Source organism: Solanum verrucosum, unplaced genomic scaffold (assembly GCF_900185275.1).
Source record: "Solanum verrucosum unplaced genomic scaffold, falcon-dt-bn FXZP01000195.1, whole genome shotgun sequence".
Taxonomy (NCBI): domain Eukaryota; kingdom Viridiplantae; phylum Streptophyta; class Magnoliopsida; order Solanales; family Solanaceae; genus Solanum; species Solanum verrucosum.
In genome coordinates this window covers 99,974-125,273 of record NW_026020164.1, presented here as the reverse complement: position 1 = coordinate 125,273, position 25,300 = coordinate 99,974, and the positions used below count along the sequence as shown (strand labels likewise).

At 36.0% G+C, this 25,300-nt stretch overlaps 1 protein-coding gene across 1 annotated transcript in view; it reads right to left on the bottom strand.

Moving 5' to 3' along the window:
• Window positions 1-325: 325 nt before the first annotated feature.
• LOC125828731 (uncharacterized) overlaps window positions 326-25,300 on the bottom strand; it is a 29,200-nt gene continuing 4,225 nt past the window's right edge. Inside the window, exons 2-18 of the mRNA XM_049508069.1 lie at window positions 23,594-23,663; window positions 22,748-23,341; window positions 22,455-22,646; window positions 22,242-22,355; window positions 19,914-19,972; window positions 19,599-19,665; window positions 19,404-19,455; window positions 19,187-19,279; window positions 18,916-18,999; window positions 18,378-18,802; window positions 10,600-10,661; window positions 9,809-9,878; window positions 7,428-7,508; window positions 7,221-7,322; window positions 1,756-1,880; window positions 1,397-1,517; window positions 326-702 (exon numbers count right to left, since the gene is read on the bottom strand). Of these exons, the coding sequence (XP_049364026.1) occupies window positions 586-702; window positions 1,397-1,517; window positions 1,756-1,880; window positions 7,221-7,322; window positions 7,428-7,508; window positions 9,809-9,878; window positions 10,600-10,661; window positions 18,378-18,802; window positions 18,916-18,999; window positions 19,187-19,279; window positions 19,404-19,455; window positions 19,599-19,665; window positions 19,914-19,972; window positions 22,242-22,355; window positions 22,455-22,646; window positions 22,748-23,341; window positions 23,594-23,663 (2,428 nt within the window). The 3' untranslated portion in view covers window positions 326-585. The remainder of the gene's footprint in view (window positions 703-1,396; window positions 1,518-1,755; window positions 1,881-7,220; window positions 7,323-7,427; window positions 7,509-9,808; window positions 9,879-10,599; window positions 10,662-18,377; window positions 18,803-18,915; window positions 19,000-19,186; window positions 19,280-19,403; window positions 19,456-19,598; window positions 19,666-19,913; window positions 19,973-22,241; window positions 22,356-22,454; window positions 22,647-22,747; window positions 23,342-23,593; window positions 23,664-25,300) is intronic.

Genomic DNA, 25,300 nt, shown 5'->3' with positions numbered 1-25,300 from the left:
TAGAAGGATTCACAATACAAACACATACAAGTACAGTGATCTACCAAGACCCTTTTGCCTATTAAATATCCAACAAGAAGTGGAGAAACTAACTTCATATAGATTCCCCAAAAATTACCTTTCATGGGTGGGGGTGGGGGTGGGGGTGGGATTTGGGTGGTAGTGGCTTGGAATTGAAGGGAGTTTAACAGAAAAGCTAAGAAAAAAGAAAACAGCCACTACTACCTCCATACTTATCATGAATTTCCCATCAACTTGGATAACCCACAAGATTATACATTTCGGACGACGATATATATTGGACACAACAACTTCACTAACAAAGTAGTAAAAGACCATCTCTTTTTTTCTTTCTTTCTATGTTTTCCTTTTCTCAAGACTATCATCTTGCAGCTAACTATTATTGTCACTTGAATACTTGATGAACAAACAAACCCACTATATATGCTATTAAGGGGATATAATCAAGAAAAGAAAAGAAAAATTATCCCTTCGATTCGATTCTTTTGACACTAATGTTTAAGACATATCTAGCCTATTGATATCCAGGCCCCAGAAAAAATCTGTTCCGGTAGCAGCCCCTTCTTACACCTCTTGCAGTTTCTCCTCCATCTGATGGCCGTTCATTTCCTTCTGCTGAGTGTTTGGACTTGTTTCCTCATTCACAGGCTTGCTATCGTTAACTTCCTCAGCTGGCTTCCCCTGTGTCATTCAATTATTTTAATTCTGGCGACTATAACCACGCTTGGTTGGCAGTTCAAAGAATGTTCTACTAAAACAGGAACATAGAGAGAATTGTCGGACATCGGGGGAAGGGGAAATCTATCTCTCCTATAGAAACCACACCTTGAAGATTCAACAACTACTTGAAACATCAACCAAATATATATTTATCCAACTGCATTTTCTAGAAAGTGCTTATCTCCCCAAAATTAAGGCAACTTACTCTGCATGATTATAGATATTGAATATATATAGGCATGTACGTGGAAAATGCTTATGAGAAGTTTTCATAACTCTCTTATAATAGTGTAGTTGTTAAATAAAGCAAAAACCTGGAGTACATTACGCTTGATTCAAAAGTTAGTGTGGGTATAGGTTAGAAATATGCTTGTGGATTATGAATATTTACCAGTGGAAAACAGCTACAGCTAAATCGTATGTTCTTACAAATGCAGTAAACTAGGTCTGTCTTCTTCCTTCGTAAGTCTTAAAGGCTGGTCTCACTATCTCACAAGTGAAATTGTATATTTTTTTATTTTATTTTTTATGAAATTGTATTTCTTATAGATCACAAGCCAATAGCAAGCCAGACTACATAGTTAACAAGATGGTTTTGACAAAAATCTAACTTAGTCGATAACATCTCAAATTGGATGAAAACTTATGGACTCACCTTGTTCTTGTCACGCCATCCAAGTCCAAATGGTCTCGACAGTAAGCTGATCTTTCTAGCAGGTATCTCTGGTGATGAATCTTGGCTGCACCGTACTGTAGATGAATCTTTCTGGGTGGATCTATAAGAGCATATTCGTCCATTTTAGAGAAAACAAAAGATATACATGAAGAAATTGTTATTCATTGTCTGTGTTACTAGTGGCAAAAACATGTCAATGTCCTTTCCCAAATGGTGGCCTAGAAGCAATAAATAACATAGGACATAATACGAGAAAAACACTATGATAACCATTGGGAGGTATAAATGATGCATTACTCAATACCTTGTGAGGAAATCATATGAAAGGGAGCCATTACCTCGGAGAAGGTATTACTTTATTTTGACCAGACTGGTACTGCAAGGTAGCCTCCAGCATTGATTCAGCCATAACCAGTCTCTTTTCCATCTCAGCAAGGTTTCCCATGGCTTCTTCATACTTTTCCTGTATAGTAATTATAAACCATGAGATATCCAATATACTAGGCATTCGTGTCCAATTTTCCAAATTACACCGTCAAAGAAAATAAGTCATTGGAGAAACTTTCTTGTTCAGAATTGACTAAATAAAGAGGCTAGTTATTGTAGATAGATTGTAAGATCATACTACTCACACTTAAGGGTGGATAAGGGGCTTTAATGTAGCAAATGAGGGCAATCTAAGATTGGAGTCACTCATCTCCAATATGCAGATGACACTCTCATCTTTTGTGATGCAGAAGAAAGCCAACTTAAGATCCTGAGAGTGATACTCATCTTTTTGAAGCAACTTCAGGTCTCCATATCAACTGGCGAAAAAGTCTTATTTTTCCAATTAATGAGGTGAACAGAATGCAACATTTGACAGAGATCTTGGGAGGAGAAATAGGTAAACTACCAACAGTATACTTGGGGATGCCTTTGGGAGACAAAAGCAAATCCAATGAAATCTGGAATGGGGTGCTGGAGAGATGTGAAAGAAGACTATCTAGATAGAAAGCACAATATTTGTCTAGAGGTGGAAGATTGACCCTGATCAACTCAGTCTTAGATGCTTTGCCAACATATTTGATGTCAGTTTTTCCTCTCCCCCCTAAGGTGGAGGAAAGAATTGATGCATTATGGAGGAATTTTTTGTGGAATGGAGAGAAAGAATACAAAGGATTTCATTTGGTCAAATGGAAGACTGTAATTCTTTCAAAGAAACAAGGTGGTTTAGGCATTAGAAACTTGAAGAAACAAAACAAAAGCCTTATGATGAAGTGGTTGTGGAGATTTCCTAAAGAGGAGCAGGCCCTTTGGGTTAGAGTGATTCAGGCCAAGTATGAGAAGATAGATCACTGGAAAACTAAGGAAGTGACTTCTACCTATGGTATTAGCCTATGGAGATCAATCAGAAATTTGTGGCATTGTTTCTTTCAAAGAACTAGATTCAATGTAAACAATGGAAGAAAGATTTTGTTTTGGGATGATAATTGGTTAGGAAATGGCAGCCTCAAACAGCTCTTTCCAGACATCTATCTGTTGAATCAGCAACATGAGGCCACTGTGCAAGAAGTTTGGTCCATCCATGGATGGAACTTAACATACAGAAGGAGGATACAAGACTGGGAGGTGGATAGACTAGCTGAATTTTATGGCACCCTGGACCATTTTGGAGGATTGAAAGAGGGAGAAGACACTCTTAGGTGGATTCATCACAGCAAAGGTATCTTCACAGTTAGCTCTGCCTACAAGAACCTGAATCAAATGGGGACTCAACTCAGATTTTTGCCTTGGAAGCTTATCTGGAAAGTCAAAATTCCATATAAGGTGACAGTCTTTACTTGGTTGGTAGTTAAAGAGGCGGTACTAACACAGGAGAATCTAATGAAGAGGGGAATACATGTGTCCTAGATGTTTTTTTTGTGAGCAACAGGCAGAGACAATCAACCATCTGTTTCTTCATTGCAAGGTGGTTAGACAACTGTGGCACTTATTTACCAGCTTCAGGGGCACAAACTAGACCATGCCACAAAGGGCAAGTCAGGCTATAGAAAGCTGGAACAATGAAGGCAGTGGCAGTACAGACCAAAGCAGATGGAGGATTGTCCCAGCAGTGATTTGGTGGACCATATGGAAGGAGAGAAATATGGATGCTTTGAGAGTAGTAGTAGTCCTTTACACAAGATTAAAATGAACTGCATAATCACTTTTTGCTATTGGCGTAGTTCGGAGTATGTAGATGATCCTATAGCGGTTAGAGATATCCTAGGTCCTTTGTAAGATGAAGTAGGATCTAGTTTAGTTTTGTTTTAAGTACACGCAATTGTATGTAGCTCCATGATGTAAATTTGGGATCCCAGCCTTTAGTGCTAAATATTACTCCCTCCGTCCCTATTTACTTGTCCATATTTCCTTTTTTAGTTGTCCCTATTTAGTTGTCCATTTTGACAAATCAAGAAAGGACAACAAATTTTTTCCTATTATACCCTTATTTACACTTCTTGAAAATTGTAAAAGTGTATATTGTTTCCCTCCAATTTATTTCACTTGAATTCAAATAAGTGGTTGTAATTTTGAAGTGAAAAGTTGTCATAAGGGTAAAATTGTAACTTCACTGTGCTAATCATTGTTGCCTTAATCCGTGTGCCATTTCTAAAGTGGACAACTAAAAAGGGACGGAGGGAGTAATACACAAAACTATTACCTTTGTCAAAAAAAACAACAGAAGGAAGAAAGAGTTCTGATTTGATGGATGGAGGGTGCTACTAAAAAGAATTAGTGGCAATACATGTATTAAATCATTGGATGGGAAAGAACGTTTACATAGACTAGTGGAGCAGAACAGATATGCAATCACAAAGATTAATATTGATTAAATTTCTACTGTAAGCAAGGCAAAGGGAGAAAAACTGCTTTTGGGTGGGAGACTTGAAGGCTAAAATGAGATATGGAAGTGGTTAAATATTAAGTACAAAAGATGGTTACATCAGATTTATCTAGAGACTTCATAGCATTTTTTTTATGACCGTGGTGTCGAGGCTAGCTTTCGCACACCTCGACTAATTCCATAGGATACTTGTCACCTCCCACCATCTAACTCTGTCCACCAAGTGTAGGACAAATGGGAGGAATCACCTAGTGTTTTTTGACTACGCTGAGTTTTGAACCTGAGACCTCAAGGATGTTAACCGCTTCATAGCCTTTTTAGAGCAAAACACTATGGCTTGTCTAAATTTTGGAAGATAAGGATGCTCTGGTTCAAGAAGTAAATAATAAACAACTCCCTTAGAATTGATTTCTAAAATAAAACCTCCAAAAGATGGTGCTTAAGGTAACTCTCCTATGCTTGCAGCGAATAGAACCAGAGCTAATGGTGCTCAAATTCCATTTAATAGATCCACCAATAAAGATCCTCATCGAATCTAATGGACTATATTTATTAGGATCGAACAGATCAATAAAACAATTATAAATGTCTATTCTAGATGAATATGGAACATGAATAAGGGGCCATTTTTAAAAAAAATAAATTAAGATATCTAAATCTGAATATTACAATGTTGAATTTGGATCAGAATACTAAATAAAAAACTATTTGTTTTCTCAAGATTTGAACGTTTATAATTTATTTTAATTTAAAAATTTATTAAATATAAAATTCAAATAAAATGATTTAATATTTTATTCACAAATTATCTGGTTGTAAGATGATGCTTGGCAGTGGTATTTGGGGGTGGTTCTTGTGATGGTATTGGTTATGATGGTGGAGGTGGGTGGTGGTATTAGTTGGCGGTGGTGGTCCTGGTGGATGATGATAGTGGTTCGCGGTGGATGATGGAGTGGTTGACAATGTTGGTGGTTGGCAATAGTGGTGGTGGAGGTGGTTGGTAGTAGTGGTTGGTGGCGGTGGCGGGGTGGTTAGTGGTAGTAATTGGTAGTGGTGGTGATGATGTTGACAATCTTGGTGGTGGTTGATTGTGGTCATGGAAGTGGTTAATGTGGTAGTGACAACTGATGTGGTTTGTAGAGGTGGTTGATAGTGGTAGTTGGTAGTGGTAGTTGTGATGGTGGTGGTTGTGGACAAAGTGGTGCTGAAAGGTTATCTTCATAAATTTTTAGTACCCTCTTAATAATTTGAAGGCATTGCTCAAGATCTGAATGATTCATATTTATTTAGTGTTTTAAATCTTAAAAGGAACAAAAATATTTAGTGATGTGAAGTTTGAATCATTCAATTGTAGACATCCATTAAGTGCAAACAACTTCGGCCGAAGCATATAATGGACACCAACATGTTAACTTGAACAAGGAGAAGTAAACAAGACAAGATAAGAACAGAATTTATCAGGAATGAACAGATGAATAAAACAATTGTGCATGTATGTCTAGATGATTCTGGGACATGACTTGGCATAATATTGAGAACAAAAGGTTGTTACTATAGAGCTAAAATATGATATATTATCCACTGTGCACTGATATGAATGTTGAAACACAATTTTTTTTTAGGAGAAAGTCACTTGTTAAAAAAAGGGAAAAGGGTCAAAAAGCCCTTAAACTATGTGAAATTGAATAGAAATGACACTTTGTTTCTAGTTTGGTCCAAAAAAATCCCCTATTATTATTTTTGGGTCAAAAATGACATTTTCTTAATTAACATATTAATTCTTTTACTTTTCAACACATTCTTTTCCTAATAAAAATATTGTAACCCATCATTAATTTCCATATATATATTATAAGATCTTAGTAACTCATCATTAACTTTCATTTAAATAACAATAAATTATTTCTTCAAATAAAATAGAAAATACTTTTATTTCTTAATTTCCAAATTGAAGAAGGATAAACATTTGTTAATATAATCTTTGGTTTTTAAGTTAAGATACAACAATAATAATGCCATAAAACACAAAATATTACATTGCTTCAAATCACAAAATATCATCTATGGAGTTGTTGTTGACTTTTCTTTTTTCATTTTAACGGTAAAACCAAGGAATATATTGACAAATGTTTATCCTACTTCAATTCGGAAAAGATTAAGAAATGAAATATTTTTATTTTATCAAGAAAGAGAATTTTATCATTATCTAAACGAAAATTAATGATGAGGTTACTATGATCTTATGTTTATGGTCTATATAATTAGTTAAAAAATTACATGAGGTTATTCTAATTTAATTAATAAAACAAGATCCATTTGAGGGGAAAAAAAATTAATAAAACAAGATTAATAAGAAAAAAAATCTCTTCCCACTTTTTTATTAGCTAAAGAGATTTTAAAAGAAAAGAAATAAGAAAAGGGTTCTTTAAAATAATATTTTATTAGGAAAAAATGGATTTAAAAAGAAAAGAAACAATATGTTTATTAGGAAAGACATTTTTTTATCCAAAAGTAAAAATAGGGACATCTGTGGGCAAAATTATCAATGAGGGGCATTTTCTTGGATCAAACTATTAACGACAGAGGCATATTTGGACCAAACTATTAACATAGAGCATTTTTTGTTCAATTTCACACGTTTAAGGACATTTTTAACCCTTTTTCGGAAAAAAGGAGAAATGCCATTGCATTAACAATGAATACAAATAAGCACAAAAAGTTTGACCTAGTTTACTAATTTCTTGGAATAAAAAGTGAAGGGATTTTTTTTACACCTTCCCCTAGGAGCTTCCCATTTTTCTCCCTTGGTGACTCGAACCCACAACTTCAAGGTTGGAAGTGGAGGGCGCTTACCACTTGAGCAACCCTCTCTTGTCGAAGAAAAGGAATTAGAAGTTGAAATGTTTCATTAAGAATTTCAAAGAGTAGAAAAACCTGTAGCATCTGAGAGGCATATCTTTGAGCTGCTGCCTCTTGTTCAGCGAACCTACGAGCATCTTCTGTTACCCTTTGTTCTTGCTCCACCCTCATGAGAACCTATATAGAAAAATTCATTCACATAAATCGACATAGCGAGCAAGGACGAACATATTAGATAATATTCAGGTATGTTATCATCAAATATTTAATGAGAATTATCACCTGAAGCATGACATTCTCTTGCTCTTGCTTATCAGCAAGGACCTGTCTAATCTCAGCAACCTCTTGTTCTAATTGTTCAACCTGAACAGTAAGAATATGCCAGTGTGCAATTGTCATTATGAGATTTAATCTTCAAATAAGCAAAAAGAAAAAGAAGAAACAACTCAAAAGCAATTATCTCTGTGGTATAACAAAAAAAAGCTAAACATGAAGGAAAGAAATCAACTAAGCTCCAATCCTAAACTAGTTGAGGTCAGTATGAATCCTTTTTGATTCATTAAGCTTTATTCAGGCTTAAATTTCTTTCATTCTAGCACTAAATAATTTGTTATTTTAAAGCAAGTAGGGTTCAAGATCCTCCATTTATCAATTAGCCCTACTCAGATAGTCAGATTACTAGTGATCACAACTAATTGGTATTACCAATGTTAGATTCTTTGCTTCCTTTTTGTTATGCACTTAACTAAGTCCACTATAATTCTAAGAGATTTAAGATTCTTTCCGCTTCCCCCTTTGGTGATTCAGACTCCGAATTTCATGGTTGGAAGTGTGCAGGCTCTTACAATCAAGCAACTTCAGTATTACAAGATTCATTTTAATCTCTATGTATGCAACTTGCACCTTCTGGTGGATGTAATTCTAATCCTATATACAATATAGTATATCCATCTTCACATCCGCACTTCATGGAACTTTCTCCATAGTTCAAAACTTTAGTTGACTCAGTCACTGGACGAACATAGTTTTAATACTAGTCATTAACCTACCGCAATCCTCCTCGTTTATCCGAACTTGAGAACCATTATGCTTAATATATGTGGAACTTATCAATGAAGTTTTGGGAAAGAAAGTTGTACCAACCATATAAAAAGTTTTGGAAGCCCTTTTCATCCATAAAGAAAAAGATGTGAAGAGGTGGCACACATTGAGGAAACTTGTGAATCATATGGAAAATATATTTGAACCAGATAATTATTTTTTGAGAAAGTTAACTGGTATTATAAACAGAAGGAAGTACACCAATAGTGTGCTCCTAAGTAGTTACATCAAAAATATGAAGGAACATCCAAAACAAATCTATCACCTATATCCATTATAGACTATCTAAAAACAGAGTGATGTCCCCTATATCCTTAGGTACAGATTGAATACACCAAAAGTAGAATGTTGCTAGACAGTTCATCTTCATACTTTGGAAGGAAATGCTCTTGTTCTCAAAACATCTCTGATTTCTCTCCTTCCAAATTGTCCACCAGATGCATGCAGGGACAATCTTCCATCTCTCCTTGTGTCCTGATTGATTTCCATCCCTATTCCAACATGCTAGAGCTTCTACAGTATGTCTTGGCATGGCCCATCTAATACCCCTGAGATTAATGAACCATTGCCATAATTTTTCAGTCACTTTACAGTGTAAAAAAAGATGGTTTACTGTCTCTGTTTCAGCTTCACAAAAAAAACATCTGGAGCATAACTGCCTTCCCCTTTTCATAAGGTTGTCCTGAGTCAGAACTGCTTGATGTGCAACTAGCCAGGTGAAACAAGCCACCTTATGAGGTATCTTCCCCTTCCAGATCATCTTCCATGGCCAACCTTCCTTAGTTTCAGTTGAGATATCCAGTAGCTTGTATGCTGATTTCACCTTGAACTTGCCATCTTTATCCATCTTCCACAACAATCTATCTTCCTCAAAATTAAGGCTCTTAGCTTGTTCCAAAGTATTGTAGAATTGGATCATTCTCTCCACTTCCCAGTCATTGAGGAATCTTCTGAAGGACAGATTCCAGCCTTGTGCATTTTTGATCTGTGAGATTGTAGCTAGCTTCTGTTGATTAAGATTATAAATGTCCGGAAACTGTTGCCTTAAAGGTGTTTGCCCCACCCATACATCATTCCAGATAATTATTATCAAGCAAACCCCAGAGAGGAAGAGATAAAAGGAAATTTTAAATGCTGTCCTGGGTTTTCGAGGCACTTTCTTATGGTTGAGACAGTCTAATAGTGTTCCATTGCCTCAAATGCCCAGGCATCTTTACCCTCTACTTATCCACGGTACTATCCAAGAAAGCAAACTTAGGTATGAATGGAAAGGATGCATTAAAGATTTTCACAATGCTTAGGAGCAATATATCTGTAATGGTCTAATGGAGAGTACAGAGATGAAATATGCACAAGCAACCAGATAAGTAGAGGGCTTCACTTTGACCAAACCCATTCACAGGCTTATAGAAAGAACACAACCATGCTGGGAAAAATGCACAGGAAGCTGGGGGGTTTCACTGTCTTTTGTCACCCAGGGATGTGAGTGATGAAAGTGGGGATATGATTTCCTACTCAAACAAAAGTTATTTAATTCAATCATATGAAAGACCCTTAAGTACCCTTGCGCTCAACTGCCGTCTGTTATCCTGCTTTACCATCTCCATCAATGCTGTTTCTAACTCCTCCGCTCTGCAGACAGGAAAAAATATACGTGAAAAGGACATAACTATTCTCATTTTCAAAATTGTTTACTTCTTCGTTTCAGACACCCATAATAGGTATAGAGTTCGTCAGAAAAGCTAATACAGAAATATAGTGAAAATGGAGAAATATCCATACTTCATTGAATTACAAGTTTGATAGATCACTCTCTAAAGGGAGAGATTAACTTCCAAACTCTAAGCATCAAAGTTCTTTTTTAATTTTAAAAAAAGTTATACCGACTACTTCAATTTGAATAGGAATTTTGCAATTCCTTTAGTGACCTTAGGCTGCCAGAGATGCTTGTTCTGTCAGATACTACCGTCATGCTCTGAGATAACACAACAGAACAGAGAGTTGAGGCATCAAAACTTCTCCTTTTGTTCCTACTTGGTTACTCTAAAGGTAGCAGATTACAAAAGTGGCATCGGCTGGGAAACATCGAACATGGTCTCAAATTTGTGATTTTTCTCGGCCTCCTAAAATTAACCCACAAAAAAGATGATTCACATGCACTAGAAGTAGAAAATCTGATTTCTCACACCTTCTAGTAGCATAAAAGTTTCAGATTCTACACGACATCAATAACATGTTACAAATCATTATATTCGTAAGGACAAGAATGTATGGAAGAAGCTACAATTTACAGTGAGCAACTATGACAAAAGTAAATATGCACAGAATAACATGAAGACTAAAATGTACGCACCTAAGTTCAGCAGATCGTTTCTCCTCCAACAACTTGCACAATTCAACCTTCAGCCAACCCACCTGCATTAAAGTCGTACTTTAAAATATGCAAAGTGAAGATACACCAGAATAAGGTACACCACTGTAGTTAAAATTGTGCACATGAATCAGAATACACTGAGGATCTGCTTTTATTTTTGATATTGCATACCCTAGAGAGATGATGTTGACTCATTATAAGAGAGATATGATATATATATATATATATATAGAGAGAGAGAGAGTGAAATAAGAGTTTGGCAGTTCAGAACTTTGATGGCTTTAGTACACTGTAGACAGCATCTTTTCTTTAAAAACCAAACCATCTATCTCATCCAGCTCTCCCTAATTTCAGATTTCTGGAAAACTTCCTTGTTATTGTTTAACAATTATCTATGACAAGATGAGTTGAGCCTAAATGAGGAAACATGGTCCGACGATTCATATAGCTGACCTCAACTTGTTTGGGACTGAGGCATAGTCCTTTTTTAAATCTTTGACAAGATCTTAGTTATGGCCTTTCTCCGCAATCTATGCTCACAAATACAAAATATGAAATCATTTCCCTTATTCAACAAACAGCCCATAGCCTACCCCTCCAATAACAAACCCAAGGACTCTTTTCTTCCTTCACTTGCTCTTTTTCTTCCCTAATTATCCAGAAGGTTCAACTACTAAACCAGCAATCTTCAGTTCAGCCACGAGCAGTGTTATTGAAAGCGAGGCACTTCTCTTGCGCTTTTCTTCCCTGAAGCGAGGCTTGGGTGAAAAGGCGAGAGTAGTAAAAGTGAGAAAAGCTTGCCTAAGCAAGGTTGACAGCTTAACTGGGGTTTTATTTTAAAATTTTGTAAAAACACTTACGCGACTTCTTACCAAACATCTTCTTCTTCTTCTTCTTCTTTTTCTCTCCTTCTCTTCTTCTTTTCTCTAATTCTCTATTGTGAGCCTGCGACTGCATTACTAGGTTTTTAATTCAACTTGCACTCTGCGACTTCTCTGGTTTTTTGTCTGTTTTGCAATTGTTTACTCTGCTTTGTATTTTCTTTCTCTATTCTGCTCTGTTTTTTGTCTATGTTATGCATTTTTTCCTCTGTTTTGTAAAGTTTTTCGCTGTTCTGTCTCTGTTTTCACTGTTCTGTTTTTTGTTTTTTTGTTTTTTGTGATTGTACTAAATTCTATTTTTTTTTCAATGCATCAAAGCCAAAAAAGAGATCCAGCTTGGGCGTATGGAACTCCAATGGGCAGTACTGAAAAGTCCAATGTGTCTTTTGTCATGTGAAATAGAACAGTGGAATATTTTGTCACAAGAAACATCTAATTGGTGGTTATAAAAATGTCAAAGTACGTCCAAAAGTTCCGGATTTTGTTAAAGAAGAAATGAGAGTATCTTGCTAGAAAAAATGAGTTAAAAACTCAAATGAGTCATGGAGCTTCTATGGTTAATCTTGTTGATGAAGATGATCAAATGGATGATAATGACGTTGAAGAAGGCAATGATATGTCCATGGGGCTTTCCTCAAAATCTTCAACTAGTGGAAGTGGATCATCCATCACTAGCAATATTAAAGGTCCTTTTAATCTTTATTTCTAGAAAAGGCCAAATGAAAAGAGAAAAGGTGGAGTTATTCATTTAGATTCTGCCAAAAAGATTTTAAGGGAGTGTGTTGTAGCTGCTTTTGCAAGGTGGATGTATGATGCAGGCTTCCTTTTCAATTGTATCAACTACATAGAGAGTTTTGGTGAATTCATTGAGGTTGTAGGCCAATATGGCCCAGGAATGAAACCTCTCACCTATCACGAAGTAAGAGTTCCTCATTTAAAAAAGAGGTGGAGAAGATAAACAAGACTGTTGAGGAGCATAAAGTGCAATGGAAAACTTTCTGGATGTTCCATTATGATGGATAAGTTGATGGCAAAAATGGGAATATGTTTTGGTGAAATTTTCCACAAGGTGGTGTGTTTGTTGAATCCCATGATGCTAGTGACTTATCTACCGATTCCACTAAAATGTTCAACTTATTTGAGAAGATTATATTGAAATTGGGAAGGAAAATGTTGTACAAGTTGTTATCAATAATGCAAGTGAGAATGTTAAAGTGGGTGACATGTTGAAGGAAGTGTTCCCACACGTGTTTTGGTCTCCATGTTCTACACATTATATCAACTTGATGCTTGGCGACACTTTCAAGATAGCCCCATATCTACAGGTGAACAAGTGGTTCTAGTTTTTTCTTAACCTTTTCTTTTTATACTAACTATTAAAGAAGAATTCTACAGATTTTGCTAAGGCCATTAAGATACATTTTTACATTACTTAGAAGTCACTGTTGTTGAACATGATGGGGAGATACACAAAACAAAGAAATTTGGAGAAACTGGCCAAGACGAGATTTGCAACAGCTTTCTTGACTATGCAAAGTTTCTACTTACAAAAGAAAAACTTGAGAACCTGAATGGAATGAGGGGTGGCAAAATCAAGCCCAACCCGACCCAACCCATTTAGGTTTGGGTTGGTTATTGACCCGCCCATTTGTTAGCTCAACCCAACCCATTTCAACCCATTAAAAATTGGGTTGATATGTGACCCCAAATTGATTTTTGAGAAATCTTGTCAAAATATTTTTAAAAAACTTTTTTATTTTTATTTTATATGTTATATATAGTTATAATAAAGAAAAATAATAATTTAGTAGGTACTAAAATCTTAAAAAATAACAAATAAAGCTATTAAAACTTGGTAAAAATTGGGTGGGTTGGGTTATGACCCGTCACTAACCCGTTATCTACCCCGTTTTGACCCAACCCATTTTGGCCCAAACAAATTTGGGTTGGGTTGGGTTTTGACCCATTTTGACCCACCCAAATTTAAACCGACCCGCCCAATTGCCACCCCTAAGAGTAACTATGCAAAGGAAGCTATGGGAAAGAAGTTGTGAGATCTATTATTTCTCCATATATTTGGAATCACACTGTTCAGACCTTAAAGTTGATGGTCCTTTTGATTACTGTACTTCGTTTGGTTGATGTGGAGAAAAACCCACCAATGGGGTACATTTTTGAATCCATCGATAGAGCCCAAAAGAATATAAAAAAGTTTTTTGAACCCTGGACTCTTTTATATAAATCATGATAAAAGGACTCTAGATAAAGACGTGTGGGCTGCCCAAGATATCATGCATGTGTTGAGAGGTTGGTCCCACATGTAGGTTTGCAAGACAAAATAGAGGAGGAGCTTGGTGTGTACATGAAAGCGGATGGACTATTTGGAATGGATTCGGACATTCAGACTATCAGTAATTAACTTTAAAAATAATTTTTTTAATGTTGATTGATGGATGCTATTTGGTCATGAAGTTCCAAATTGCAACAATTTGCTATTAGAGTTTAAAGTTTATCTTGTAGCTCATCCGGATGCGAATGAAAGTGTGTATGAACATATGAGAAGCTACATTACATTATTACTAACTTAAATTGTATCTCAATTGTCCCAAGTACTCCTATTTATTACTTTCTACAACTCATGTGCAGATTCATACTAAAAAGAGGAATAGGCTTGAGCTAAAGTGTGTCAATGATCTAGTGTTGTTAAATATAACAGAACATTGGTGCCGTCGTTACAAAACTCACAATACCATTGATCCAATTTGTTTGGACATTACTGATGAAGTAAATGAATAGTTAATTGTTGCCCCTCAAGATCATGAAGATGAAGAAGTTTATGAAGGAGAAGATCTCACTTATGGTCATGTTGCTATGACAAGTTGTGCTGAGAAGAATATTTATGGGAGAGTACTTCAAGGAGCGAGAAAGAGCAACTACAAGTTCAAGTAGAACTCTAGTTGAAGAAGCCTTTGATGACCAAAATAATAACGTGATGACACCATAAGAGTTTGAAGATAGGATGTTGCTCTATTTGTGATTTGGTCTTGCATTTGTTTAACATGTTATGACTTCTGAGGATTATTGACTATCTATTTCTAGTACAAGGCATATTACTTTAAAATTTAAGAATTGAAAGATTTGCTTAATATGTTATTTCTATCGAGTTTTTGGTTATTTAACTCTCTCTATATTATATCATCGTCATCATCATACACAGTGGAATCCCACAAATGGGGTCTGAGGAGGGTAGAGTGTACGCAAACTTTACTACTACCTCGTGGAGGTAGAGAGGTTGTTTTCGAAAGACCCTCGCTCAAGCATATAGCATCCAAGTACAAAAAATAAGAAAACACAGCAACTAACAAGGGAAGAGTGCAAATCCTACAATAAAGGAACAAGAACAACAAAATAGTGCAATAATCGAAACACAATAAATAACAAACAATGATGGATATCAAAAGCAAGATCTACAACAATACAACTAGTACAATGACAAACACCAATAAGCCTAATCCTCGGAAAACAAGACAACACTCCATCATTTACTAACCTTCTACCTTAATACGCATCCTCCACTCCCTCCTATCTAAGGTCATGTCCTCAATAATCTGAAGTAGTGTCATGTCCTATCTAATCAATTCTCTCCAATACTTTTTTGGCCTACCTCTACCTCTCCTCGTACCTACTATAACTAACCTCTCGCACCTCCTCACTTGGGTGTTTGCACATCTCCTCTTCATATGTCCAAGCCATCTCAATCTCGCCTCCTTCATCTTTACCACGGAGATCACTCTCATCTTATCCCGAATATCCTCAATCCTATTCTTATCGCTTCTTGTATGCCACAATCCACCTCAACAACTTCATTTTCGTGATATGCATCTTCTGAACATAGGAGTTCTTGACTAGCGAGTGGGAGGAGCCAGGGCTCTGACCGCGTGCTTTGAAGAATGAGTCGGCGACTCATAGGCAGTGGCTTGGTTAAGGGAACCCACTGGAGCCGTAGCAGTCTTTAGAAGTCTAAACTAAGAAAGACTTACGAACCACTTAGGAAGGATAAGAGCCGTAGCTACAAAGAAAAATAATTAGTAATCAAATAATTAACAAATCATTTAGTCAAATTGAATTTGGAAATTGGCCAAATTCTTCACGGATAGAAACAAAAATGAAGGATTTGCTCTTGAAGATCCGCTCTTGAGAACCTCTATCTCTTTCTTCAAAGCCTCATTCGAAGCCTGTCAGTCTTACATACAGTATATTACCCGCAAGTTCATCTTCTTTGATAGGATATAGTGCTTCTTACAACAATGTCGGTCTAACAACCAGTCTATAAAACTTATCTTTAAGTTTCGGTGGTACTTTTCTATCACACAAGACTCCGAATGCACGCCTCCTTCATCCAAGCCGCACCAATACAATGTGTGATATCATCGTTGATATCTCCACTCCCTGGATTATAGACCCAAGATACTTGAAACTATATCTCTTGGGGATAGCCCAAGTATCAAGCCTCACTTCCACGCCTGCCTCTTGCATTGCATCACTGAACCAAATCCTCTGTATTGGTCCTGCTTAACCTAAGCCCTTTAAACTCCAAAGTTTGTCTTATCAATCAATATTATGCCATCAACAAATAACATACACCAAGGCACTTCATCTTGAATGCTTTGCGTGAAATCATCCATCACCGAGGCAAATAGAAACGGGCTAAGAGTTGATCCTTGGGGCATGCCCTTTTATCGCCCTAATGTAAGCCACTGGTACCCTCCTAGCCTCCGAGCATCTCCCGAGGATGACCCTCGAAGAAGTGAGCCCTTGTCACATTTTCCACTCCTCACACTCCAAACCACTAGCCTCGAGTAAAAAGAAAGAAAGAGCATCACTGTTTGTACTATATCAAGCTTGTGGCTAAGGCACTGCCAATCAAATTCTGGCAAACTGAATCACTTCAAAAATACCAAGATTCAGATTAAAAGCCACTCAATAAGCTTACAACTCCAATAACCACATCAACAACAACTGCACCTCAGTCCCAAACAAATTATTATTGGCTATATGAATCTCTACGCCTTCATTTAAACTCATTTCATATCATCATACTATATATATATTTTACTACTATTAATAATAGTCTAGGAAGTAGGCAGATGGTCGTCAACATGCCTGCTTTCTAAACAGGGGCGATTTGGTCATTTTGTACTTTTTCATTTTAATTTGTTTGTCTTATTTTCTTTTTCAGTTTGTATATATTTGAAAATTAGGTAAAAAATACTATAAATCACAACAACTAACAATTAAAAATATTTAAAAGATATATAAAAAATTCAATTGACTTTCGAAATTCTATCAAGTGCCCCATAAATTAGGACAGAGGAAGTAACATATATCATTTGAAATGACTAAACAGTATTATAAATCACAATAATTAACAACTTAAAAATTTAAATGACATAAAAATTCAGTTGACTCTTGAAATTTTATTAGTGTCACATAAATTAAGATAGTGGGAGTAACATATCTTATTTGAAAATGACGTAAAAAGTATTACAAATCATAATAGTTGACAACTAAAAATATTTGAAAGACATAAAAGATTTGGTTGACTCTCAAAATTCTATCAGTGCCACATATATTAGGAAAAAAGGATTAACATATATTATCTGAAATAAATGTAAAAGTACTATAAATCACAATAATTAATAACTTAAAATATTTACAAATCATAACAAAAAATTGATTGACTCTTGAAATTTCATTTGTGTCACATAAAATGAGACAAAGTGAGTAACATATATTGGGCCAGTGTTGACACGGACTCCAATGTCTAGTGTGTGTGTGTGTATATATATATATATATATAAGAAAAATAGAAGCTCTCTAACAAGTCTGAAACATATCCTCAACTCGTAGATATCATCTGTGTGGGTCTTTTTCTTCCATTTTGTCCTAACAATAGCTAAGTCTACATATATAGCAAGAATTGACTATCTTTCGAGAAAACTTCTTTCCATCTGATTTTAGGTCTACCCCATCCATTTTAAACACCTTCACTTACCATAGTTCCGCACCTACAAAACGGTGCATCGGTAGGTCGACCTAGAACATGTCCAAACCATCTCAAGCAACTTTCTCGCACTTTATCCTCATTGTATGTTATTTGTACCTTCTAGTGAACGTGGTCATTTTTAATCTTAACTAATCTGGTAGGACCACACATCCATCTTAACATCTGCATCCAACACTCATCTTGTGGATATGTAGGACTTTAGCTGTCCAACATTCACTAGCATATATCATTGCCAGACATAGTTGCTCTATTTAACTTACCTGTCACTTTAGTAGAATCTGTTTTTTTTAAAATAAACTTTCGTAGACATCCTTCTATCACATAACAACCAGGTAGCACTTCTCCATTTCAACTCCAGTAACTAAAGCCATTTTCCAATTTGTTTCTAGGTCTGGTCCTCAATTCCCAATATGTTAATTATGAATGGTATCATAAAATAAAGTTCCTGCCTCAAGGACATAACGAGGACAACCTCACTATCTGGTACACTTCTGACTATTCTGTAAGCATCTTCTAGGTGGTACCCTGAAGCAGACACAGTTACTTTAAGAGTGTAGTATCTTACAACCACAATGCTTAACTTGATGAATGAACATTTCAAGCTTTCACTTCCAAAAAGATTTCCATACCAATTTCAGTAACTTCCATAAATTGCGTGGATCAATTCTGAAGTGCTTGTTTTCAAAGTTTGACAAGATGATAGAGTAGTGTAACACATGTTTATTAGAAGTTGATCAGGAGAGGCATGTAAGTTCAAAGGACAGACTAACATATTTAATAATTTAGGGGATATATGACCAAAAAGCTACCTGCTCTTGAAGATCTGGAACAGAATCTATTTCCACACTCCCATTCAGGCCCATGTAAAGTTCATCCATATTAGCAGATGCACTATCTGTCTGAGATGCATCACTATTTGTCTCTGTATCAGCCTTTTGATCTGTTTTAGTGGCTCCTAAAATTGCAGATCCAGAATCATGCTTAAAACTGTATAGTTTAGATACTAGACCCTGAGGGTTCCTCAGAACTCGAAGCCCTATAGATCTCTCTTCCAGTGCAGCTTTCACGGCTGGTCGATGCTTATTTCTTAGTACTTCTAATCTAGCTTCATTAACATTTTGATAGCCCATGCAGGCAGTCAGAACAAGTTGACTGCTATCGAATGTCGAGCCAGTAAGTGACTGCAGCAGAGTGACTGCATCCCCAGCATCTTTTGTGGTAACTAATGCGGGTCCTGGACAAGACCAAACAAATCACTTTTGTGCAACCAAAATATGAATATAGATTAAAGCTGCAAGGAATAAAAGAACTAACAATTTATCAATTGTTGTAAACTCGAAAGATTACCATATAATTCCATCAAAGCAAGCGCTGAACGAAATAACATCACTCGATTTCCTTCAAACAGAAGAACATCCCATACTCTAAGAACTAAAACCAAGGAAAATTAATAAGAAAGGGAGTCAACAAACAGTAAGATGAACAAGGCGTGAAATGTGAATAAGAAGATTCCGAGCACAGTGACCTAAATTAAGCATAATGACAACTTAACACTTGGTTACATCTGCATTCTCAGCCACCATACAGCTTAAATTTTTCATGAGAGAGAGAAACCAACCACTTTCCCACGGAAGCATGTTCATAAATATGGAGAGGAACCATGGTCCTGTAACCCATGCTACCTGCACTCCCAGGTAATCCAGATGATTAACTGCAATAAAGCATTTGTGAAGACACCAAAAGTTAACAATAATAATAATAATAACTACCAATGGCACGGACAGATAATCTGAAGAAAGGTGCTTTACAAAAGGAAGTCAAAGAAAAAGACATACCCAACTTTGGAAATTTTTCTCGCACCAACTCCTCAAGAACAAGTTGGTCAACCTGACAAGAGATGATCAAGCAAATAAAACCTTGTTTGATATGTTCATACTTCTGATATGCAATTGAAACATACTAAAGTAATGAAAGGAGCATGAAGAGGTAGCACCAAGTTATAGCAAGCAAAAACCAAAACTTTCTTTTACCTGAGACTCTAGCATCTCTTCTGAGTAGTATCCATCAAAGTAATCATCTAAAATCCCCATCAAAGTCCTGTAAGTTTTATTATTAAAAAAAGTCCTATAAGTTTCGGCAACATCTTGATTCCAATGAGCCCAAAGTGACAAAAGCGGAAACTCATGTTACATCTACATAACAAACAACTCTGCAAGTATGATCTGCTAAAGAACGCCAATGCTCTCTGAATTGTGAACTGTGAGTAGAAGCAACTTTCATCTACATATATAAACTAAGACATATCCATCTGGAATATAAGATGTAAACAAAGTTAAGAAACATACCAAAACGCATTTTCCTCCGGCATTAGAAGCAATAATAGACCAGCAAAAAAATTCATGGCCTGCATTTTTAGACCAAAGATGCAGTTTGATCAATGCCAAAGGACTATTAATCCACTTAAGGAAAATAATTGTTTGGATAATTCTTAGATAGGTAAAGAATCAATTTTTTCACGAAATAAAACTATAACACATTGTCTACAATATTTTTCAGAAGAAAATAGAGTTTAATAATAAAATCTAGAATGAGATGCTGGGCATTTACACAGAGAAGAGCAATAACACCATGTCAACAGCACCCATTAGAACAATCTGAGAACAATGTTGGACATACTTTAATAGATGATAATATTCTACATCTTTCACTTATTTCAAGAATGCAAATATTCAAACAATAAATTTGAATCCAAATCATAGTAATTCATCAACAATTATTATAATATATTTCTTATCCTTGTCAATATTTATGCAAGTAAAATTACCCTTTATCAACCTGTGAGACAAAGGGAACTTTAGAAAGCTGTCAATGGGGATTGACGCTTAGAAAGATCAAATTTAGAGCTCAACAACCCAGATACCCATGAAAGGAGAGGAGAACAAGAAGAAATCTAAACATGCATGTGGTAATTCTTTTTTTTTTTTTATGACCGAGAAATCCATCTGGGGGACCAAGCCTTAATTAGGAGTTAGGACCACCCGCAGCATTCGATCCTCGAAGATAATGGATCTGCTTTCTACCCTTTTCCACATAAATACCAAGTTAAGTTCTTCACATTGCACAAGGCTTGAACATGTGACCTAGGTCACAGGTCCCTCAACCTTTGCCACTTGAACTAAGCCCCAAGGGCTTAAACATGAAAGTGGTAATAAGCACTCGCATATGATCACTTCCTTTTTCTGATTTTCAAAAAAAATTCCATTTTTCCAATTTTCCAACTTCACAAAGTTTAGCTCTTTATTTTTTTCATCCTTCCCTACTCATCCAGGAATTTTTAAAAAATTATATCCATATTTTATTTTCTAATATTTGGTCCTCATTATGTTGTTCTGAATCAGGTTACATCTATGTAAGGGGGATTTTGGATTAGCTTATTTTTAGATACTTTTGGCTTTTAAGCATTTTTTTAGTTTTGGAGGTGTTTGGAAAAGTTAAAAAGTGCTTTTAAGAAAGAGTTTGTACAAGTGAGGAGTATCCTCGTGACTCTAGCTTCTTTTTGGTGCATCTATGAGGTTCCTAATTATATGGATGATTTGGTGACTTTTTGTGAAATAGAATACTATCTTTTGGTATACTACTTGAATACAAGGAGTTCCCCTTTAATAAAATTATTGACTTAATCTAAAAAAATTAATTAAGAAAATAGCAAGTAAAGACACAGGATACACAAGTGCATTATCACAAACTTCACCAGCTATATAATTGTATCATCTGGAAATAAATCGGTTAAGAGTAATTATTACAAAATGCTGCAGGGAGACTCTGGTGTGTTTGATAAGCTTTGTCCATGGAAGATGCTTTGGAAGACCAAAGCACCACCTAAGGTGGCATGTTTTAGTTGACTAGAAGCACATAGTGCATGTTTAACTCAAGAAGACTTCAGAAGAGAGGTTTACACCTATGCAGTAGATGCTTTCTTGTGAGAATTCCTCTGAAACAGTAGATTATTGACTTTTGCATTGCTATCAAACTTGGGAGGTCTGGGGTTTTCTCTTGGATGTATGTGGGGTTCTATTGGAAAATGACATTTATTATGTGGTTGGCAGGCACAACATGTGAAGAAGAGGCAATACAAGATGTATCCCTATCTATAAGGCAGAGACAGTGTGGCTGTTTTGAAGGAAGTAAGGATTCTTTTCTATATGTCAAATTCAGTTGTATCCCAAAATTCGAGTTTTGGTTGAAGGAAAAAATTGTAACTAGCACATTAGATACAGTATCTATTTGAATCTCTGGCTACACAGGACCTTATCAATCTGTTCTGCTTTTTTACTGTTTTTGGTACCTCCTTGGTACTTGCGTAATTATTACCTTACCTAATCTTTTTTGAAAATGTAAAATTACCTTACCTTATCAAAAAGATAGTTAAAGAAGGACTATTAGTATTAATTTATTTTTCTTCCTCCAAACACAGAGTCTTGCTTATGGTAAAATAAATGCAAAAACTGAATCAACAGCAAACTTGTAATGGTGGTAACCCAATTTTCTTCTGGCCTCATGGTCAAATAGAATTTCAAGGATCTTAACAAACATGACTATCTTCCCTGCAATTTTCAAAACACCGAGGGAAGAAAACGACGAGTAAATATAACAGCATTATTCTAACAGAATACCTGACAATAGCCGACTGAGGGATTGTGTCGAGCATAGGCTGTAAGTAAACGCCTTAAAGCATTTCTTCCATCTTCGTCTAGAGCAGGATGTCCAGGAAATGTCCGTGGTAGATCCTGCAATAAAACATAAGATTGGACCCAAAATGGACAAACCAGCAGTAACATAACAAAAGTTACTCAAACGAATAGTTGACATATAGCACATTCAATGACCTTCTCAATCTGCCCTCTCCATTTCTCAGGTATACATACAGAGTCCATGCTTGGATTAACAGAATTTCCAGAGTCTTCAGATTCCACACTATTACGCTCTGTATTATTACCAGATCCAGTGCCTAACGCAAGCAAATCTTGATAATAGGTCTCCGTTCTGCGTACCCTCACGCCCACAAAGGCTTGCCAAACCTGATATTCCAATATTAAGCTTACGTGAATAAAGATAGTGCATGAACTCGTACTACTTTAAAGAACACGATCATAAGGAAATTTCAAAAGATTATATGTACCTCTCCCCTGAGATCCATGGGTACACCACCCTGAACAAGACACTCCAATTCTTCTTTCCAAGGAGGCAAAGACTCTTGACTAGAATAAGCCAAATGGCTAACAGTATCATTTAAAGGGATGTCTTGCATGGAATCTAATTCAGATTTGTCCAAAGATTCTGATCTTTCCATATCATAAAACTCATCTTCTGAGTCCTCTTCTGATACTCCTTTCATGGGTCTAGACTCTTCAATTGCAGGAAGGGGCTTCCGCAGACCAGAACCTTGCTCCTGTTTGACTAAGTTAACTTTCTTTTTTACACGAGTGCTCATCATATCCTCAACAGCACATAGAGACGGTCTAATTTCCGTCCATTTTTTAGCCTGACAAATTTTCCTCTCTACAGAGATCAATGTATCATCCTTCTCTATTGTGCTTACAAGTTGACCTTCTTCTCCATTCTGTGCATCAAAACGTACCTCCTGAGCAATTGGTTCAGCACCAGGATTAGTCGAACTTTTGTCTGCAGATATCCCATTTATGGGCAACTCAGCAGACTCTTCTTGACGCTCCAAGAAATCCTTCCACCTATCAGATCTCTCTTCCTCTTCTTCCTTAAAAATAAATGCATACAGGGTGAGATAATGAGGGAATATTTGCTGCTAGATTGCTGAGAAATGTGATATAAGATAAAATGAAGATATTTGGAGCTTCACTTCAGCTAATTATGGAGAAATTATCGATTTTAGTCTCCCCCCCCCCCCCCCCCCCCCACCGTTGCCCAGGAGGGCTCTCCTGTCTAATTCTCAAAAAGAATGAACAGGATATTAATTAGTAAAACAGAAATGATGACAAAAAAAAAGTACCTTATAGATATTAACATATTCACGGTATCTTTGTACATGCTGAGGCCGTACTGCGAATCCATAAGCATCCCTGTTAACACTAAAACCTATTAGTGAAAAAATTCAAGCAACAGTTTATGGAAACAAAAATCTTTACAAGTAGAAGTTCCCAGGAAAACATGTTTAATGTAGTGATGTGATGATATGCTTATCTTGATATTAATTATCCTCTTTTACTAGTCTTATTTTAGATATAAAATTTTACTTGGTCTTAATTCTTTTTTGTTAGGGATGGAATTCTAGTAGTTTGAATAACTCTTATTTCTTTAAAATTCTCCATCATATTTATAGGACCTTCATATTCTTTGTTTAAATTACTTGAATAATATTTGTTGAATTGATTTACTACATTAATATTTCTGTCTATGTAAAGAACCATATCTTTTTGTAGGTCTCCACTCTTTGGTATACCTCTTTATATACGGGTTTTTATGCCCCAACTGTTATCAAAATTTATTATTTTTATCAATAGATAAAACAATTATCTCTGTCCCTTCTCCCTCCGTCCCCCCCCCCCCCCCCCCCACTATTCTCCCCCTCTCCTTTCTCTCTTTCTTCTCTTGCTACTTTTTTTTTTTTGAAACTGTTAACTTTCTTCTCTTGCTATTCTTCTCCCTTCTTCCCATTTCTCATCTCTTCTCCTTACATTTCTCCTTAACAATTCTCAGTAACATCAATATGGTACTGGAGCACAAGTTCCTATGCATCACACAACACATGGCCACTCATTGCCTAAGCTGTTCATCCACTTCAGAGTTCAGATGGTGGTTTGCACAAGTACCTGATTCAATGAAAAGGTGAACAACCACATTCTATTAATTCAAATCTTTTGAGAGTCACATTAATAATCTCACCCAACGTATCGAATTTTCTCCAATCATGAGGATATTGTCATCACTTGATATTACTTTTTCTTTTTTCTGATAAGAATTATAGACTCAAACAACACCAAGCAGGTGCTAAGTTGCAAGAAACTTAAATTTCAAATTCCTCCTAGCTCTTTAAGGCCCATGAAGCCTAAAAAAGAGCCAAACTCGTTAACATTTTGCATTTTACACCAAAAAGTAAAAAAACTGTAAGTATCTGTACATTATAAATTGTAAAACCTCCTTCCTCATTTTTTTCCCTCAAAAACATCTCTTATTCCTTTCACACCAAATGGTCCACAGAACGTAAGAAGGGACACTATCCAATATGTTACTTTCATTCCCTTTCTCATCTTTTTCCTTGCCTACACTCCGAAGCTTGTTTCGTACAATTTGTAATTACCCATTGTACCTCAAACAGATTTAGAAACAAACCAAATATTTGTCAGGTAGCAGAACAATGGAGAAGTTAGTAATTTGTTGTTTCAGCATCTCCATTGCATGAAGTTGCTGCATAAGTTGGGCTCCCTTCTCTGCAAAAACTTGTGTGAGACAAGTTCTATTATTTGAGAACTGGTACATAGTATTCCCCAGCATTAAGAACATGCTATAGACTTCCAAAAAATTATGAACAATTGTGGCCTAAGGCATAAGCTAGTTACGGAGTCCTTAGAAGACTTACTAACTGATTAACTTCCTCTACATTTGCTTCTTTTCACCAAAAATAGAAGTTCATAATACAGTTCCACTTAATTTTCTGGGTAGGATTAAACTATCTTCAAAACCCTCCCATTTTTTTCCC